At 40.9% G+C, this 13,291-nt stretch overlaps 2 protein-coding genes across 13 annotated transcripts in view; one reads left to right on the forward strand and one right to left on the reverse strand.

Annotated features, from left to right (window-relative positions):
• Nucleotides 1-13,291, forward strand: part of PHF21A (PHD finger protein 21A) — a 212,722-nt gene that overhangs the window by 144,178 nt on the left and 55,253 nt on the right. The gene's annotated exons all lie outside the window — the stretch shown is intronic.
• On the reverse strand, nucleotides 8,250-8,665 carry LOC101639113 (NADH dehydrogenase [ubiquinone] 1 alpha subcomplex subunit 5-like). Its single transcript, XM_013006092.2, has one exon. It carries the CDS (start codon nucleotides 8,663-8,665, stop codon nucleotides 8,315-8,317), a length of 351 nt encoding a protein of 116 aa, XP_012861546.1. The 3' UTR covers nucleotides 8,250-8,314.

The following is a 13,291-nucleotide window of genomic DNA, read 5'->3' on the forward strand; positions in this document are numbered from 1 at the left end:
AGTTCCCTGACAAAGCGGGGAGGGGATGATCGTTTAGTGAAGCGTCATGACTAACCAGAAGAGGGGCCCCAAGAAAACATCCTCCAGAGCCAAATAGAATTTAATTTTGAGGGGAAAATGTTCCTTTCCAGTTATTCCCCCGTAGTGTTGTAGAGCAGGGCAGGGTGTCGGGATTGGGACGGAAACTTAGACTTGGGTTCTGGGTCTGCCGCTTCACCTCACTGTACCTTTGGGACGCTCCCTTGTCCAGACTTCTCTTTATTCTCCTGTCAAAGAAGTTCCCTTCACCAAATATTTGTGAGGCACAAATAGCATAATGTATTTAAAGACTTGGTAGATGGTAATGCTGTGTGTGTAGGAGTCCTGGTGGAATAGTGGGTTACAAATGGGCTGCTAACCACAAGGTCAGCAGTTTGAAACCACCTGCTGCTCCCTGAATGAAAGATGGGGTTTTCTACTCCCAGAAAGCGTTAAAGACTCAGAAACCCACAGGGGCAGGTCTACTCTGTCCTGTTAGGTCGCTAAAATGGGCACCGGCTCAATGGCAGTGGGCTTGGAGTTGGGTTTTGGAAGTGCTGTTATGTGTGCAGAATGCTGTTAATTTTAAAATAGTTACATATCTGAGATGGGTGCTGTACCAGGTGATTTTATCATGAAATTATTAATTTTCCGTAGAAAACCTCAGAAGACTTTGCTTCGTGGGTATAAATTAGGAGTCAGCTTTATTTGTTATCTTTAAAAGAGTAAACTTACTCCTGCAACTGACTGTCAAACTCAGCTTTTTTGAAATTTATTTTTTATGTTTCAGTGTTCCTAAGACTTCTCAAAATTAATGTTTTTGGGAATAATGAAATAGAAGTAAGAATAATGTTTTGTTATAGGTTGAACACAGAAATGAAAACTTTTCCCTCAGACTATGCTCAAGGGCCTTCAAAATGGTTGCAGAAAAATCGGGATTGGAAGATAATGGAACTTCCCCACATATTGTTTGAAGCCCCAGTGTCAAATATCTGATAGGTCATCCCTGCTTTCAAAGAAACACCACCCACCTAATTGTACAAGCTAGAAAATGCAAGGCTGGCAGAGGTACACTAGATAGAATGACGTGTATCTTCAAGGACTGTGATTCTGGATCGAACGGCACCCCACTAACCCTAAACTGGCACAATCTCAGCCTGTGGGAACATGGGCTCTGCTGCCAGAGTGCCCAAGTTAGAATCCAGTGCTGTCACTGCTTCTTACCACTTTGTGGAACGAAGGGAAAGTTTCCTGACTTCAGTAATTCAGTTTCTCCATCTGTAAAATAGGGTGCTGATATTTCCTATTTCATAGGCTTGCTTTAAAGATTACATAACATAACACGTGTAATATGCTTAGAACGACATATGGCATGTAGTACGCAATATATATGTGTTTGAAGCTATTGTTATGTGTTGAGATGTTAAATTGTTTGGTTCAGATATTTGGTGTAATAGGGTTTCACAGATCAAGCCAAGGGGGGTTTTATAGAAAAGGTGGAATTTATTAGAACCCGCAAGGGTGGTTGGCAAATGGAGATGGAGGAGAGAAAGGTGCTGAAGACCCATGGAACATCATCAGTAAAGCTTAAGATAGGAACTGATTTATTGAGTCTTCAGAACATGAAGGAGACCTATTTGGGGTCGCAGAACAACAAAGTCACCAGGGAATAGCAAAAACAGACTTTGGGGCCAGGGCGTGGCACCCCATCAGAATCAACTGGAAAACACTACCAAAGGTCAACAAACAGACCTTGAACTATTTACAGGCTTTTCTTTTCTTTTGTCGTTGGGTTTCTTGTTGTTGTTTTATTCTCTTTTGTTGCTTTGTTTTCCTCTGTCTTGTTTTTTGTGCTTATCGTTATCTCTGCAGGTATACTAAATAAGATAGTCAGGATAAACAATCTGGAGGAGAAAACAACGGGACCTCGACCGACAGTTCCAGGGGAACATGGGAGACGGGGAGCAGGAGAAAGGAAGTGGGTGTTAACAAAGCCAGGGACAGGGGATCAAGAAGTGATCTAAAATTGATGGTGAGGAGGGTGTAGGAGGCCTTGTAGGACTTGATCAAGGGTAGTGTAACCGAGAGGAATTACTGAAACCCAAATGAAGGCAGAGCATGATAGTGGGACAAGAGGGAAGTCAAAGGAAATAGGGCAGCTGTTTACAAACTGTGGGTCGCAACCCCTTTGGGGGTCGAACGACCCCTTCACAGGGGTCACCCGATACATAACAGTAGCAAAATGACAGGAAGTAGCAACGAAAATAATGTTATGGTTGGGGGGCTGTCACCACAACATGAGAAACTGTATTAAAGGGTCTCAGCATTAGGAAGTTGAGAACCACTGAAATAGAGGAAGGAACTAGGAGGCAAAGGGCATTTATAGAGATCTAAATACAGGCACGTAGTTATGTAAATATATTTATATATAACAATAGGGATATAGGTCTATGTACATATAGTTATAGGTTTAGTATTAAGGTAGCAGAAGGACATTGGGCCTCAAGTACTCCCTCAATGCAAGAACATTTCGTTCTATTAACCTGGCATTCCATGATGATCACCTTCCCGACATGATCGCTGGAGAAAAAGCTGGTACATAAGCAAATGTGGTGAAGAAAGCTGATGGTCCCCAGCTATCAAAAGATATAGCATCTGGGGTTTTAAAGGCTTGAAGGTAAACAAGCGGCCATCTCGCTCAGAAGCAACAAAGTCCACATGGGAGAAGCACACCAGCCTGTGTGATCACGAGGTATTGATAGAATCAGGTTATCAGGCATCAAAGAACAAAAAAATCATATCATTGTGAATGAGGGGGGAGTATGGAGTAGATATCCAAAGCCCATCTGTAGGCAACTGGACATCCCCTCACAGAAGGGTCACGGAGAGGAGATGAGCCAGTCGGTGCAGTATAGCACTGATGAAACATACAACTTTCCTCTAGTTCTTTAATGCTTCCTCCCCCTGCACTATCATGATCCCAATTCTACCTTACAAATGTGGTTAGACCAGAGGATGCACACTACTACAGATAGGAGCTGGAAACATAGGGAATCCAGTACAGATAAACCAACCCCCTCGGGACCAATAACGAGAGTAGTAGTACCAGGAGGATAAAGAAAAGGTTGGGGAGAAAGGGGGAACCGATCACAATGATCTCCATATAACCCCCCTCTCTGGAGGACGAACAACAGAAAAATGGGTGACATCAGTCAGTGTAAGACATGAAAAAATAATAACCCATGTATACTCGAGTATAAGCCGATCCGAATATCAGCTGAGGCACCTAATTTTACCACAAAAACTGCATTAAAAATGTGATGAAAAGCTAGGTTTATACACGAGTATATATGGTAATTTATAAATTATCAAGGGTTCATGAGGGAGAGAGGGGGGAAGAATGATCTGATACCAAGGGCTGAAGTAGAAAAAAATTGTTTTGAGAATGACGATGGCAACAAATGTACAAATGTGCTTGACACGATGGATGGATGGATGGATGGATGGATGGATGGATGGATGGATGGATGGATGGATGGATTGTGATAAGAGTTGCATGAGCCCCCAATAAAATGATTTTAAAAAGAAAAGAGACCCGTTGGATTAAGATAGAAAATGCATATTGATAAGGTCAGTGCTGGGACGTGAGTGGATATAGAGTGGACAAAATTACTGAGCTAAAAAAAAAATCATGTTGTATAATTTGCTTTGACATTTACTCACTTGATCCTGACCAGAAATATTATCCAGATATATTCATGTAAGTCATAGAAATATACCTATTATTGCTGGTTGTTTTTAAAGTAAATAGGCTGGGGCTCCAAGAGGTAGGACTTACCAGCAACTCCAGGTTTCATATGCCAACTGCAGCTTCAGCTCTCCCATAGTTGCTGCTGCTCTGCTTTTGCGAGAAATGCATGTGGATTTGACCCACTGGCCCTAGCCAGTGAGGACAAGCTCTTTCCCATCTAGCACCACTTTACCAGGGAAGCAAACCTGGGCCAGGATGGGTTGCGTGCCATCTAACCATCCAACTCCTGGCTCCTTCAGGAGAGCAACAGGGGAGTTTCATGAAACTTAGAGCCCGGGCCATTTCTGGTCCAACATAGCGCACATCCGCTTCACAATATGGAACTTTGTTCCGTATTTTCTTTCATAAGGACACACATGGGAAATTTTTTATATCCTTGAAGCTCCCACAAATGTTTCAAAATTTAATAGTCATCTGAACATTACATATCTTTAGTCTAATATTTTACATTGTGTACTGTATGAGTATTTGTGCGTGTATAAATACACATTTTAGTCTGGGGAAAATGCTGAGATGTTAATTTCACTCAAAAAATGAGAGAATTTACCGGTTATTTTTCTTAACTTCATTCTGTTTTAATTCAAGGAGTAGAAAAGATGAACAACAAACAAATTTTACTTGAAGTTCCTTTCTGTTCTTACCTAGAACATGGTAATCCCAAGAAGTGTAAAGAAAAAAAGTAGCAGCAGATAAGCTGTTAAGAGTGTAAATACCATAATAATTATGATTTTAGTGATAAACTGCATTTTACTGGGAATACACACATTCCACTTAAGAGTAAGAAGTAAACATGGGAGAAGTCCGTGTCCTAAGACACGCAAATGATAAAAATATGAGAGTAAGTAAAAAAGTATTGTTATATAGTCATGGAAATTTTAAAAAGAGTATCTCAGAAAAGAAACAAATATTCAGTGTAAATGCTCTGTTTTTGTTTTGTTTGTTTTTTTAACTCCAAACAAAGGGGAATAGTAGAGGAGAGGGGTCTCCCTGAGACACTCTAAACCTAGGACCAAGCCTATCCCCTGAGTTCACCTTTGATCAATATAGTACAGGCTACCCATAAGATTGATGCTTTACTTAGAAACCAGCAGTCTACAACCAAAAGGCACGAAGATAGGGTGGGACAAAGAAAGCTAGAGTAAAGAAAGCTGGAACAAACAGCACAATTACAGGGACTGCTGACCCCCTGGGATAAGTGTAACTAATATCACTGAACAATTTGTGCAAAAAAAATTTTTTAATGCCAAATGAGAACCTCACTCGCTGTGTAAACGTTCACCAAAAACTAAATAAGTTTACATAGAGGGAAATATATTTTCACTGTTGGCTTACATGAAAGATACCCCTCACCTTTTCTCATCCATGTTTTTGGTTTAAATTGTTACTAAATCAAAATCATAATGTATTTAATATTCCTGCTAATGGCTTTTCATGTGAAGAAAATTCACAGTGAAACTAAAGTAAAAGGATCCCAAGAAAAAAACAGTGGGACCAATAAGAAGGGCATAGAATGCCTGGTGAGTTTGATCAAGTGCGATGTAGCCAAGAGGAATTATGGAGTGCCGAATGAAAGTGAGCATCACACAGTGCCAGGTTATTAGAACAAAGTGTTCTTTCGTCGAGGGAGGACTTGAGTAGAGGTCCAGGAGAAAAGTAAAAGAAGAGAATTACGAGGCAAAAGACATATATAGAGGTCTAAATATAGGCATGTATATATGTAAATATATTAATATATAATGAGAGGTATATAGGTCTATGCACATATATTTACATGTTAAATATTAAGGTGGCAGACAGACATTGGACCTCTACTGAAGTCCTCCCTCAACGCAAGAACACATTGTTATAATAACCTGGCATTCCGTGATGCTCACCTTCCCGACAGGACCGCTGAAGACAAAGCCGGTGTGTAAGCAAATGTGGTGAAGAAAGCTGTAGGTTCCCAGCTATTACACGATACAGCCTGGGATGTTAAAGACTTGAAGTTAAACAAACAGCCATCTAGCAGGGAAGCAACAAAGCCCACGTGGAAGAAGCACACCAGTCTGTGATCACGCAGTTTCAACAGGATCAGGTGTCAGGCATCAGAAGAGCCAAAACAATCATATTGATGCCTACGAGGAGGGTCAGAGTGAGCCCCAAAGCCCATCTGTAGACCATTGGACACCCCTCACAGAAGGATCACAAGGAAGGAGTGAGTCAGCTAGGGTGCAGTGTAGCATTTTGGAAACACAACATTCCTCTAGTTCTTTACTTGCCCCCCCCTCGTTCCCTATCATGACCCACTTCTACCTTACAAATCTGGCTAGACCAGAGCATGTACACTGGTACAGATAAGAGCTCTTGACACATGGAATCCAGGAGAGATCAACCCCTCAGGAACAGTAATGGGAGCAGCGATACCATGAGGGTAGAGGAAAGGTGGAGGGAGAAAGGGGGAACTGATTGCATTGATCAACATATCACATATAACAACAGAAACATGGATGAAAGGAGACAGTGGATGGAGTAAGGTATGAAAATAACAATGTGTTATAACTTATCGAGGGTTGGGGAGGGAGGGGAAAAAGAAGAGCTGATACCAAGAGCTCAAGTAGAAATAAAAATGCTTTGAAAATGATTTTTGTCAACATATGCACAAATGTGATTGAGACAATTGAGGAATGGACTGTTCTAAAAGTCCCCAGTAAAATGGTTTAAAAAAAACCCAACTAAAGTGAAAGATAGTCAGCCATGAGCATCTTCTGTAAAGTGCCACCTGTCCTTCACCTTGTAGACTTGTAGACACCTGACAAGTAGGCACACAGTGAGCAAGGATTGATACATGCATTCACATCATGGTCGGAGGAAGAAGGACAGTTTTCCCCATCAGTCGCTCGGGATGGAGGTATGAATCAGCTGTATAAGAAAGCCCGGTAGCTTGAAAGACAAAAACTCCCACGAAGTGCCCGGTTGACGTACGCGGTGCGTTTAAGCATTCATAGCTGTTATTGTCTCTGTTTTAAAGAAATTTGTCTTGGTTGGCTTTTGTTCTGACTTTGACTTCGCATTTTTGTGAGATCTTTGAAAACATACTATTTATTAAATTATAGTTTGTGTCTGAAGCAAAGAATGGACATGTCCCCTTCTAAGTGAGGGCTGCTGGTTTTAAGTCTTTTACATTTTTTGTGCCGTTTTCATTGTAGGTGAGTTTAACACATTCTCATGATATATATTCAAGATAATTTTACTTTTTAATACAAATGTCCATTGTAAAATAAGGTGTCTGACCAATGGAATAGGTTGTAGTAAAGTGTTGTAACTAGATCCAACTAAAATCTCACTGATCCCACTAGGTGGCGTTAATTCATTAAGCGACAACTTCATCCCTTGGCTTCAGTGGACTGCCTCTGTAGTTGCACTGATTCTGAATGAAGAGTGTTGCAATCCGCCCTTAGATTACATGTATTTACATCGAGCGATTCGTGGAGGTTATTCAAAAAGGTTAGGAAGAGCAAAAAGCTGAGGGCTCATTTATTCCAATTTTTAAAAAAATCCAGACAGTAATAAACTACAATATTCCTTTCGATGCTGTGTTAATCCTGGTTTTGGCTTAGTCTTTGCCACAGTTGTATATCAGACTCTTTCCATTCAGATCTGAACTTAGTATTTTCTTTTAGTTTGTTTGCCGTGTTACCGTGATTCTTGTGTGGGCTTCTGGCAACAATGGGAAACAACTGAAAATGGAAAGCAGACATTTAAAGGCAGAGCGCTCACAACTTCCCAGATTTCTTGGCTCACAGGTAGGAGCGAGAGTGACAGTGATCCACTTGTAGGTTATTCTGAGTCTTCAGTCAGAAATGTGAAATAAAGATCTGGAACCCAAGAGGAAAGCGAATTTTGAGAATCATGAGAGCAACAAATGTATCAGTGTGCTTTACACAACTGATGTATGTGTGGATCGTGATGAATTGTATGAGCCCCAATAAAATGATTTTTAAAAAGAAAGAAACGTCTTTGAAAGGCTGGCCTGTAAAACAGGGGACGATGGCTTGATAATGGAAAGCCCCCCCAAAATAAAATAAAGATCTGAATTTGCATTATTACCTACAAAGACTTTTAAAATGACATGCTAGACTGTTACAAAGTTTTAAAAACTGATTTACCACACTCTCTTGTAGGCTCTAAATCCTAGATTGCTTGTACTTTATTTCCTTCGTAAGAATTTAAGAGTAAAACTTTTTAAAAAATTTAAAAAGCAGTGATCATGAGTACTTTTCACATGTAAAAAATGTTCTTCCTGCATTTGATTAGAAGTGTTTTGTTGTTGTTACGGCCAGACTCGTATAGGTAGAGTGAAATTATCTCAGAATTGATGGGATCATCTGTCTCGAGCCATAGAGGCTTAATTCACACAACAAACATTATTATTTTTTTTGTTGTCATATAACAGAATATTTTATTATACCGGTTTCCCGTCAGCACAGTAAAATCACACAAGGAGGGTTATATTGGCCATTTCCACTGATTGGCAGGGGCCTCTTCCACTAAAGGCTCCCACGGTTTCCACTGGATCATTTTCCTCGCCAGACTTAGTTCCTTTTCCGCCTGTAAAATCACTTCCTCAATTTGTCCACCCTGAAGTTGGGCTTCTAATCTTTTAACATCAGATTCCATTTTAACCATATTCAGCTCCTCATTTGTAATCTCTTCTGTATACTTTCTATATGCCGCATTTTTAGGGATTTGATCAAGAACATCAAGGATCTTTGTGTATAATATTCTTAGTCTCTCTTGGGGGGTCTCACATACCGCCAATCCCACCAGGCCAGTGGTCTTCTTGAGCAGCCCCGCCATGACAGCCAACAAACATTATTTTTGTCTTCGTTGCTCACGGCCAGTAACTGGTTGATGCTGATAGTTCCCATATGTTTATTTAACAATTCTACTATAAGACAGTTCAGTTTTCCTAGTGAAAACGATGGCTGATGGTTTCATCGCTGGTATGTAATCACAAGCTGGGAATAACAGGTTTTTGCCAGTAGAATGGAGCCAGAGTGGCACTGCAGTTGAGCGCTCCACTGCTAAGCAGTTGGTGGTTCGTCCCAAGCAAGACAGTTAGGACAGGAAGTGCGGCCTTGGGAACCCCACTGGCAAGCAGTTCTCTCCCGCACAGGGCGGTAGGAGTCAGCATCCACTGGACAGCAATCGGTTGGCGTGGGTTTGCCATTGTAATCAAAATAACCCGATTCATAGTTAGACCAGGAAGACCTGGCCATGTGGTGCCCATTAATCAAATTATTACATTAAGTGAGGATTTTTGCTTTTTCTGATGACCTTAGAAAGCTTTAACTACAGTAAGCCAACTGTTCGAGGTGATTTTTATACAAAGCATTCACAAATATAATGAGACTTCCTTTTGTTTACTTACGAAAATTAGTTGATTTCTTCCACATCACACCTTACGTACATGTTTGTGCTTAATGTGTATCATATAGGTATGTATTATCATTTAATTGCATGGTCTTGTTTCCAGAGTCAGAGAGGGATGTGATGAGAAAACAAATGCTATTCCGAAGAGAAGAAGTAAACATTGTTGCATAGCACTTAGCCCAGGGTGCTGCTTTTTTTTTTTTAGCAAGTTTATTTTTTTTAATTTATTTTTTTGCTGTTATTTTATTATTTTTGTAGACCAAGCTTCTTCTTGAGGAAGAGGAATAAGAAAGAAGGGGGCTTATGTGTATATGTGCTGGGACTTAAACATTTATGAGAACATTCTCTTACCTCTGGTTCCATTTTCCCATGAATCTTGAAGCGTCCTGGTATGTGAACTTGTGCAGTCAGTGAGAGAAGGGAGGGCCTTTCAGGAGGCATCAGCTCTGTTTCACAAACACCGTCCCTTAGTCACAGGGAGAGGGGCTAATGCAAACCTACCCAGACCTGGCGGGATGTAGCCCTCTGAGTGCTTCTGTGCAGACCGGGAGGAAGGGAAATGAACTCGTGTTGGGTAAGAGGTCAGATGTGCATAGTCCTTTAAAGCTGTTACATTGAAGTAAGGGATCTAAGATACTCTATCATAGCCACTGATGGGAGCTTTCAGTTCATGAAATCTCAATTCAGGACTTTCAGTAGCTTTTAATATCAACTTAGAACGAAAACTTTCTTTATACACTCTAACTACCCTCCTCCTCATCTCTTATTTCTTAAAAATAAAAGTGAAATCTGTTTCCTTTGGTGGTAAGTACCAATATTCACTTCATCCAAGATCCCTGACTCTTCATTTTCTTGTTCAGCCCCACCCCATCCTTGATGTCAGGCCATTTCTAAAAACATTGACTGCTGTTTAAAGAGTTCTTTCACATTGAATGTTTTACTTAAAAGTTCATAGTTCCTAGAATTGTGGCACTTTGTGGTCTAGGAGAGGTCAGTAGTTCAAGCCCACCAGCTGACCCTCAGGAGAAAGATGAGGCCGTCTTCTCCAGTTAAGACTTACAGTCTCAGAAACCTTATCTAGGTTGCTACAAAGGGTCAGAATTGCGTTGAGGGCGGTGGGTTTGTTTGGTTTGGTGTGCAGCCAAACGCTTTGGTAAAGAGTCCTAGTACGTCAGCGGTTAAGCATTCAGCAGCTAACCAAGAAGCCAAAGATTCAACCTCTCCATAGAAGAAAGGTGTGGCAGTCCGTGGCTGCCGCTTTGAAGATTTGGAAACCCTACGGGGCAGTTCTCTTCTGCCCTACAGGGTTGCTAGGAGTCCGAATGGATTTGTGGCAGAAAGTTGGTTTGGTTTGGGTGTCTGTGTGATGTAAGAAGCCTAGGCCCAGGTGGCTCTGGTTAAATGCAGTCTGCTAAGTAAGGCTGGCAGTTCACACCCACCAGCACCCCACCCCCTACACGGGATAAAGATATGGCAGGCTGCTTCTGTGAAGATTTTCGGGCCCTCTGGGATTGTTGTGCTCTGTGTGTCCTACAGGCCACTGGGAGTCAGAATCAACTTGATGGATTTGCTTTGGGGGTTTGTAGATGTGGTTTGATGACTGAAAAAATCTAGGTAAAATAAATTCAAAACATTTTAAGTAAAATAGGGTAGTAAACGAGAAGGCGTTAATCATTAGTGTATCTTTTAAGTTTCCACTTGTGACTCCCTTTGAAAACAAAACAAAAAACCCAAACTGTTATTTTGAACCAAGGACTCTGAAATTACCACTTTTCTAAAAATAACTCTTACCACCGAAACTTAATATATCAAAGTATTTTCGTTCAGAGGGTAATACATATTTTTATAAAGTTGTATTTCTAAATGGAAACAGCACAGAGGCTTCTAAAATAGGGAACCTTTCCAAAACAGGCTTGTGGTTGCCTAGGTGAAGAATATTAGGTTGCAGCACTCAAAAAGGAAATCCTGGCATAGGAAGCCATCGATGAAGGGCAAATGTCTGCAGAGTCCAGTGAAGCTTTCAAAAGCACTTGTTGGGGCCTGCGTGCAAGGCCCTCCCCACTGCCTCTCAGATTGAATGTGTGCTCCTTCACAGTGTGCTGAGCCAGGCTGGACTCCACCATCTCTGCTCTGTTCTACATAATACGTCATTCTTATTTTTAATCTTCTCTAAGCACCAGTCACACTCCTACTGAGAACTGCAGCCTTTCCTCACTCTGCCCTTCAGGAAAACGTCAGCATCATAATGGACAGCAGGGTGGCTTTCTGGTGTTTTAAAAATCAAGTTCATCAGCATGTTTAAACGATCAGCTTATTATTTAGTGTCATTATGCTGCAAATAACTGAATAGCTTATAACTCTAACGTTATAAAAGATGTTCTCCTTTTTTCTTGTAGCAAGGGGTAGGTGCCATCCCCATTGTGTACAAGTGGAAACTACTACAACAGAGAGGCTGAGGGGCAATGGAGCCCCTGGGTGACGTGAAACGAAAGCCGCTCCTTGGGGGGTCTGGTCTTTCTCTGCTGTTTTAAACCTTTCCCCTGCTTTCCTCTATAGGGAGGGCTTTTGTTTGTTTGTTTTTAATTCTTTTACTGCTATTTTTCTTTAAATGGAACTCTTCATATTCAGATTTTCTTTTCAAAGCAAGAAATAGCTGGGTTTAAAACGATTCTACAAAGGAAATTATTCTAGTCTCTTTCTGTTGTTGTTTTTACAGCCATCTCCTATTTCATAATGTCTCAAAATAATTTTAATGGGTAAATGTCATTTGAGGGAGAAGCACAAGTCACAAAAACAAATGTACTTGATGTTGGAAGTCCTAGTATTCAAGCTTTAGTAAAATCTCTGCTGCAGATACCTCTGTATTTGATGGATCCATTTAATTGGAGCTGTTTTAAGGGTTATAAAAGTACCAATAGCTTAATGTTGAAAACTGTACATTTTTTACTTTGGAGACTACGTTTTCCATTATTACAACAGTTCTGAAATTTTGACTGTAGGGGGGAAAGGCTGTAAAGTTGGGAGTCCTATGGAGAGGTACTTGAGGATGAGGGGGGCTCTGAATTCTCCAAAACGTGTATATTTTTTGTTTATATGTTTGTGGACATGTGGCACTTGTCTGGAGACACAATCCTTAGTATTATCATTATTATGGTTCTTAAATAGGTCTGTGACACTGCCTCTCTGACCTAACCAGTTCTCTTACTACGCTTGACTACAAAGCATTTCATTTTTCCTCTCAAGTGAAGGGACCCGCAAGTGAACACCTATTTTCAGAGGACAGTCAGGCATTGTGTAATGTGCGTGATAACACTCTGAAGGAGGATATTTTATGATCTGGATGTTACATGAACACCGTATTTATAACAGGCGGTCCCTGAACTGCAAGCAGGTCCCATTCCCAAGTCTATCTTTAAGTCAAATTTGTCTGTAAGTTTGAACAGTTTGGTACAGTTTATCTCTAACATCAGTTACTCAAGTTTTTGTCTCCGTATAGAGTATGTAGTGTATTTTTCATGTGTAAGAACATTAAAGAAACACTTTCAGAGACAGCGAAATATCTTTAATAGAATAATAAAGTAGTAATCATGATGTTTTGCTGTGCCTCGAAAAGCGGTGCTTATTTCTTATTGCAGACCGTAGCATTCCCCTAGTTTTTAATGCAGTAGGCCTCACCCAAAGGAATGGGGACCATGGATGGATGCGTGGTCAGTCAGGTGTTGCCGTACATCACGTAGCACATGACTTAGTGCTTGTAGCTCGACGGCTTTTTGCTGGGGGCGGGGGGTGGGGGGTGTCCTCAAGCAAGTTATGATTTCTGAAGTTAAAGAGAGACCGTAGGTTACTTTCTCAATCTCTTGGAAAGTTAGTAAGCCTCACGAGTTGTAAGCGTAAAATACAAATTATTTTTTGAGGCATTAGCCTGTTTCACAATACTGTGAGAAGTAAGTACACTGCACTTGTGCAGGCCGAATATAGAAGGGTATCCTAGTGATGAGGGGGAGAAAAGCCATTTGAAGAACTCAGCTCACTATTAAAACCCAGCCTCCA

The sequence above is a fragment of the Echinops telfairi genome, unplaced genomic scaffold (assembly GCF_000313985.2).
Source record: "Echinops telfairi isolate 266 unplaced genomic scaffold, ASM31398v2 ScPeMD7_60;HRSCAF=208, whole genome shotgun sequence".
In the NCBI taxonomy this organism is placed as follows: Eukaryota; Metazoa; Chordata; class Mammalia; order Afrosoricida; family Tenrecidae; genus Echinops; species Echinops telfairi.

Excerpts from the sequence above, each read along its gene's own strand:
- LOC101639113 (XM_013006092.2), bottom strand. The coding sequence starts at position 8,665 with ATGGCGGGGCTGCTCAAGAAGACCACTGGCCTGGTGGGATTGGCGGTA.